The sequence below is a fragment of the Plasmodium gallinaceum genome, assembly GCF_900005855.1.
Source record: "Plasmodium gallinaceum strain 8A genome assembly, contig: PGAL8A_v1_141, whole genome shotgun sequence".
In the NCBI taxonomy this organism is placed as follows: Eukaryota; Apicomplexa; class Aconoidasida; order Haemosporida; family Plasmodiidae; genus Plasmodium; species Plasmodium gallinaceum.
The window spans coordinates 603,563-611,177 of record NW_021628302.1 but is presented as its reverse complement, the minus strand read 5'-3'; the positions used below and the strand labels follow the sequence as shown (position 1 = coordinate 611,177).

The 7,615-nt window shown below is 17.2% G+C and overlaps 3 protein-coding genes across 3 annotated transcripts; 1 reads left to right on the top strand and 2 right to left on the bottom strand.

Annotated features, from left to right (window-relative positions):
• Window positions 1–284: 284 nt before the first annotated feature.
• Window positions 285–1,112, top strand: PGAL8A_00487400 (zinc finger, C3HC4 type, putative; the record flags this gene model as incomplete). Its single annotated transcript, XM_028673668.1, has 1 exon — window positions 285–1,112. One exon carries the CDS (start codon window positions 285–287, stop codon window positions 1,110–1,112), a length of 828 nt encoding a protein of 275 aa, XP_028530097.1.
• A 615-nt stretch (window positions 1,113–1,727) lies between these two features.
• On the bottom strand, window positions 1,728–3,551 carry PPO (protoporphyrinogen oxidase, putative; the record flags this gene model as incomplete). The annotated part of the gene is made up of 1 exon (XM_028673667.1): window positions 1,728–3,551. The coding sequence occupies one exon, from the start codon at window positions 3,549–3,551 to the stop codon at window positions 1,728–1,730; it is 1,824 nt and encodes a 607-aa protein (XP_028530096.1).
• Window positions 3,552–4,096: 545 nt separating this feature from the next.
• On the bottom strand, window positions 4,097–7,387 carry PGAL8A_00487200 (methyltransferase, putative; the record flags this gene model as incomplete). Its single annotated transcript, XM_028673665.1, has 13 exons — window positions 4,097–4,239; window positions 4,444–4,527; window positions 4,740–4,795; window positions 4,923–4,988; window positions 5,072–5,132; window positions 5,215–5,432; window positions 5,554–5,777; window positions 5,873–5,988; window positions 6,080–6,143; window positions 6,257–6,468; window positions 6,625–6,850; window positions 7,047–7,251; window positions 7,347–7,387. 13 exons carry the CDS (start codon window positions 7,385–7,387, stop codon window positions 4,097–4,099), a joined length of 1,716 nt encoding a protein of 571 aa, XP_028530095.1.
• Window positions 7,388–7,615: the final 228 nt, after the last annotated feature.

The window sequence follows — 7,615 nt, the reverse complement described above, 5'->3', positions numbered from 1 at the left end:
GAAAAAAAAAAAAAAAAAAAAAAAAAAAAAAAAAAAAAAAAAAAAAAAAATGAAATGAAATGATCTTAAAAATATATAATTATTATAATAAAATTAAGAATAATTTATATTATATTATATTATATATATATATATATATATAATATATTATTCCTTAATTTTATATTTATTAAAACAATGATAATTTCCTATTTTTTTTTGAAATGAATAGATTTTGTCGATATGTTATATATACATTCTTCTCACAAAAAATAAAAAAAAAAAAAAAAAAAAAAATTAAACAAATGATAAAAATGGAATCTGAAAGAGATAGAATTAGAATAAAAATAACCTTCAATGATTTTATACTAATTTTATCAGTTTGTTATTCAATTGCTGATATATTTATTCAATGGAAAAACTTTTCCAAGTGTTATAAGCCTATACAGCTGTGGTTGGTTATTTCATTTATATCTATTGTTCTATTTAGATTATCACATTTTTTAGCACAACATTTAAGTAATGAAAATGATCATTTTATTATATACAGAAGAAATAATCCACCAAATTTTATTAACTTTTTAGTTCTTTGTGTATTATTCCCATTTTTTATTATATGGAATATTATAGGAACTATATGGATATACAAAATAATAAAATACACACCTAATTGTTTACCAAGTAATAATCATCCATGGTTTATTGTATTATGGATAGTACTTTGCTATATCTGGATTTTATTGTATTTATTTTTTATAATTTTATCTATTTATTTAGAATATCAATCAAGAATATATGAAAGAGCATTTACTAATATGCAATCAAATGATATATTTTCAAGATGGAGTGATAACATTGACTTAATAAGAAATTATGGAATATTTATTTATAGAAAAGGGTTAAGATTAAAACAAATTGAAAATTTACCATTTTATTATATAAAAGATGTTTCACAAGAAACAAAATGCTCTATTTGTTTAAATGATTTTCAAGTTGATGAATGTGTCAGAACTTTATTACTATGTAATCACACATTTCATAAATCATGTATTGATTTATGGCTAATTAGAAGTGCAACCTGCCCTAATTGTAAGTCTCCTATTGCAACGCAAGGTGTTTTTATGAATATTTAATAAAAAAAAAATGAAACAAAAAATGCACCTACAAATATGTACATATATATATATTTATTTATTAATTATTTTCTATTTTCTGAAGTAAACTATAGTCAAATACTAATAAAAAAAAATATATTTTTTTATTTACTTTATTACTACCTTTCAAGTTAAATTTCATATTCATACTTTTTTTTTTTTTTAATATATATTTTAAATATATGGAATTTTTATTTTTATGAATAAAATGAATATATAAATATAGAAAAATATTTTTTGTTATAAAAATTTTTTTTTTTTTTTTTTTTTGTATAAAAATTAAATTTATTTTGAAGTTTTTATTATTAGAAAAATAAAAATGATATTGAATAAATGCATATGGTTCTATTTATATATTTATGAGCTTTTTTTTATTTTATTTTTTTTTAAAGATTTTGTCTTTTTTAGTTAATATTATTTTAATTTCTTTTTAATAATTGTACAATTTTATTTGGTTTACTTATTTATTTTATTTTATTATATTTTTTTTTTTTTTTTTTTTTTTTTTTTTTTTTTTTTTTTTTTTTTTTTTTTTTTTGTAAACATTTTGATTGCATAATTTCTTAGAAATCCTTTTGTTAGTATTCTTAAATTTTATTCACTAAAAAATTTTGATTGTATAAATTCTGATAAATCTTTTGCAGATGTAATTCTATCAGATATAGATGTTCCAGTTATCCATCCTGAATCAATAAATAAATTTTGATATGCTGATTTATTTAATTCATCTAAAAAATACCTTAAATCCTTTTCATAATTATGTAAATAAATAGGTATAGCATTATACCATTTTTTTATTTTTAAAATAACTGGTTTTATATTATTTTCTATTTGAAATATCTTTTTTAAATCTTCCGAGATAATTTCAGCTATTTCTTCTTTTTTTAAGAAAATATCATTAGGGTTGTTTTGTCCACCCATATATAATGTTAATAATACTATATTGTTATCATCACATCTTTCTTTAAACATATTATTAATGTAAAAACAACCCAATATATGTGCTAATTTATCAGATGATAAAAACCCAAAAAAATTACTTGGTATTCTTACATCTTTTTTATTATAATATAATGTTACACTTATTATATTTGAATAAGAAAAATTTAAAAGAATATTTTTAATATCAGAAGATATAATATATCTCATAATATTCGAGCATATTTTAGAATTTACTGTTAAGACAACATTTTTACTATATATTGTATAATTTTTTTTTTCATTTTTGATATTGCACATCCATAAATTTTCTTTTGTTCTTTTAATGAAATCTACTTCGCAATTTGTACACACATATTTTTGATTTATATAATTATTTAATTTACTTATTATTTCATATAACCCATATTTTAATGATACCAATTTCCCAATAAATTTCTTTTTTTCTTCTTCTTGTTTACTTTTCTTAATTATCTTTTTGTATAAAAAAAGGAAATTTTTATATGCATTTTTTATTAAAACACACATTTCTTTAATTATATTTAGACTTTTCTTCTTATTTATATGAAATAAACTTCTCTTCTTATAACTATTTAATGGAATTTTTTTATTATAATTCAAAGCATTATATTTATTTAGTATATTCATGTAATGAAATAATTTTTCATCTTTATTCATCTTATAAAAAAAATTATGAAAAGTATATGTGTTACAAAATTTTGTTCCATTTAATTTATGTCTTTTTTTTTTTTCTATTTTTCTTTCACGCCATATATATAAGCTATTTATATTATTATCACAAAATTTTAAATTTCTAGAAAAAAACGATATAGCAGATATATCACCATTTCCACCACACGAACCATATATCAGAGGTAAAAGTAAAAAGTTATAATGTTGTAAATCAAAATTTTCTTTCATATAATTTTCTACGGAAATATCATTGTCATATAAATTTATATTTTTGTATTTTTTAAAAAACAATTTTAAAATCAATTTAACTTTATTTGAAATTTTGATCAGAGGGAAAATAAAGTAACCAATGAGATTAAAATGTAATGGATATAACTTATCATTGTAATAAATATATCTTATTAATTTCTTGTTTAATACTCTCACATTGCAAAGTAAATGCAATTCTTTAATTAAATTATAACTATCATCATTTAATTTGAAAATATTTGGTCCTAATTCGAACAAAAATTTTTTATTATTTTTATACGTTTTAACATATCCCCCTAGCATTTTCTCTTTTTCAATTATTAATATTTTAAGTAAAGGATTTTTTTTTTTTAAAAAATAGTATAAACAACAACTAAATAAGCCACCACCAACTATAGTAATGTCGTATACTTCATTTGAAGATAATTCATTCTTTTTATATTTTTCAATTTGTTTTAAGAAGATATAATAATAAATTATATTGGGTTTATAACTTATTAAAGGAAAATAACAGCTATTTGCATAATTTATTTTCATTAAGCACAATTATATAAATATATATATATATAATAACTATATATTTAAGTACAATATGCACACCAAACTAAACAAAATGTTATTAAAAACACAATTAATGAAATAAAAGTATAAATATAAAAACCAAAAAAAAATAAAAAATAAAAAATAAAACAAACAATTTATAAGAAGTATTCTTAAATTTATATATATATATATATACTAACAAATTTAAAAGTTAAAAAAAAAAAAAAATAATCATCATAAAAATAAAAAAGTATTTTTAACGAATCACTAGACCATAGAATTAATAAAAAGGTAACTTCAATTTTCAAATTTCCTTAAAAGAATAATAAATGTTATTTAATATATCTTTATTCATTTTTTCATTATGAATATAAATACATTACAAAATTAAAATACTTTATCAACATAAATTATTAATTAAAATAAACATATATATATATATATATATATATAAAATAAGTTAAAAATATTTTAAAAAAATATGTAATGAGAAAAAATGATATACATTCAAATTAATTAATTATAAGAATAATAATAAATTAAAAAACTTTTCTTAATATAATGCCCCAATTATTACAATCAAAATAAATTTTTTCAATTTTTACACCATTAATACTTTCGCATAATTCATATATTTCTTCTTTTTTAAATACATGATAATATCTATGTAATTTCAAAAGATCTGATGGAAAAAAAAAAAAAAAATCCATAAGTTTTGTTCTATTCAAAAATAAATTACATATATTACATATATTTTTTTATATACAAGAAATATGTTTTCATTCTATAACTTGAAATTTATAATAATATATAAAATAATAATTATTTAAAACTTTAATCTTGAAAGAATCACATTTATATAATATTTATATTAATATTATGTTACCTTTTTTAAAAGGATAAGAATTACATTTCTCTTCTTCACTTGTTTTTGTTGTATATTGTTGTTGTAGATACCATGGTACAAAAACTAAATAAAAAAAAAAAAAATAAATAAAAATTATATTTTCATTTTGTACACACATTTTTTTCTCTTATATATTAAAAAAGGTATAATTTAAAAAAAAAAAAAAAAAAAAAAAAAAAAAAAAGAAAATCAATTGAAATGATTAATTAAACAAAAATAAGTATCTAAAATAATTTTTAAGAAGAATTTCATTATAATTATAATTCTTAATTTACTATCTTGAGAATTGAATTGCCTATTTCCAATAATGTTATCTTGCTGTTCATAAGCCCTATAAAAAAAATGAAATATTAATTTTTATGAAGAATGGTATATGTTATAATGTGTAATAATATTGATTATATGGTTTTAATTATATGTATAAAAGGATATAAAACTTCTTTTTTTCTTTATCAAACCAAACATATATAAGAATTCTTCCACCAATTTTCGTGCATCGAACCATTTCATCGATAGCTTTTTTTCTATTTAAAAAATAATATAAATTATGTATAATTTCCTTTTTTCTTTAAGCAAAAATATTTATTTCTTATTTTAATTGAATTACCTTTTTTCATGAGTTCCTATATGATGTATAACTGCTATTGAAATACATAAATCAGCTAAATCTAAATAATGTTTAAAACAAAAGAATAAAATATTTCGTAAAAATATAAAAGAAAAAAAAAGAAAGAAATTATTTCAATTTACTTGATCTTAAAGGTATATTAACACAGTTAGCTAAAAATAAATCTGAATTACGTTTTTTTTGTGCTATTTTTAATAAATATAAGCTAAAATCTAAACCTATAAAAAAATATTTGGAAGATACACTTAAATGTTTACCACTACCACAACCAATATCTATTATCATATTTCCTTCTTTTTCTTCATTTATTATGTTTTCTACATTTTTCCAAGTTTTATATCTACAAAACAATTCATTATTTTAAAAAAGGATACATAAAGATATATAAAAGTTTTGTGATTTATGTAATTTTTTTATTCATATGGATAGGTATATCAATCCTTTTTTTTTTTTTTAAATACCTGGTATGATCAAAGTGTTGTGCTATTTTATTATAAACATCAAGAACATACTTTTTTTCTAAATTTTCTGAATCAAAATCATTTATGTTTATTGAAACGCAATCTTTCTCTTGTTTCTCAGTTTTATTATTTTCATTATTTTTTCTTTCAGTTAAGATGTTTTCTATATTATTTTCTTTGATAAAACGAAATATTATTAAGTAGCTGTTCTTTCTATCTACAATCTATATTAAATAGAATATTAGTGATTTCATCTTTATATCCATTTGTTTTTTATTTTTTTTTTTTGTTTTTCAATTTTAAAAAGGTTTCGTATTACCGTATCTTCAAGATGTATACTTTTCTTTTTAGGAATACCAAAAATTAGTTCGTATCTGAGATTTCCATTAATTCTTAAAAGTGTATTACTTGAAATTAATAAATTTATTTTAGTTTCTGAAAAATTATATTTATATATATATTTTTCATATTATTATTAAATATACAATTACAAAAATGTATTTTTTTTTTTTTTTTTTTTTTTTACTATTTCTAAGATCAAAGAAAGATATAGGTAAATCATTTCCAATAACTAGAAAAGCTATTTCGTCCTATAAAAAAGAAAAAATTAAGAAACACATAAATACATGTATTTATATAATCGTATAATCAATTTTTTTTTTGATTTATTATATAAATTTTATTAATAAAAAAAAAAAATTACTTCAAATATAAAACTAGATTCGATTACATATTCAATAGACTTTTTTTTGTGACAGTTTAAAATTGACACTTGATTTGGTTCTCTATTATTAAATATACTTTTTATATTTTTTAAAAATTCTGATGTAAAGAATGAAGTTATATTTTGTATACAATAGGATTTATATATTTTATTAGGAATTGTTCGGCAAAAGTAATAACAAATATTTAGCTCTAGAAAAAAAAAAGAAAAAAAAAGAAAAGAAATAAAATATTTGTAATGAAATAGAATATGTTGCACATTTCAAAATATATTAATATATTCGTTTATATGATTTTTTTTTTTTTTTTTTTTTTTTTTTTATTTCATTAATATTAAGAAAAATCTACCATTATTTTTTGTATATTTTAACCATTCTGAACTTTCGTAATTTTGAATAATATCATCAGAAATTTTCTTATCAATTACATTTCTGTAAATAAAAATGTTTTCGTTACCTTTTAAAATACTTAAGTAGTTTTTTGTATATATATTTGAATTATTATTTATTTCATATTTTATGTTTGCATATTCTGCAGTAATATTATATTTATTTATTGTATTTCCATTTATGTTCTAAAAAAAAATCATAGTATTAAATTATATTCAAGAATAATGAAATATATATATATGTATATATATATATATATATATATATATATATATATATATATATAGATATAGAGAAATAAATAAAAGATTTAGTTAAGGAGAAAATAGGAATGTAGACGTATTTTATATATATTTTTTTATTAATTTTTTTTTTTTTAACATTATTGAAGAAATTATGTAAAAATAGGCAATCTTTTTTTTTATAAAATTCTAAATAAAGTATGTCTTCATTATCAATTAAATAAGTCATACAAGTTAGATTAAAATTTTTAAAGTAATTCTTTATTTCTTCTTCGCCTGAATTTTTTAAACCTATTCCATTTAGTTTTAATATATTGGTAACTTTGTGAGATCTACTATAATATCTTAATAATTATTGGAAAAAAAAAAAAAAAAAAATAAAAAAAAATGTGAACCATCTTATTATACAATGACATAAAAAATTAGTAAATTTTTTTACTTGATTGGATAAGAATCAATAGATAATTTTATAAATTTCATTATTTAATTGTATTTGTTAATTGTTAAAAAAATAAAAACTGTTCATTCTATAACATGTTATTACATAAATATTAACTGAATATTTTGTATTTAGATTAAATAATTTATAAGGAAAACTTTTTTTTATAAAAAAATTAAAAAGAAGATACTAAAAATAACTCTTCTAACCATATGCTTTTATAAATTTTTATAAAATTATAATTTTAGATGAAAAAACAATAAAAAAAA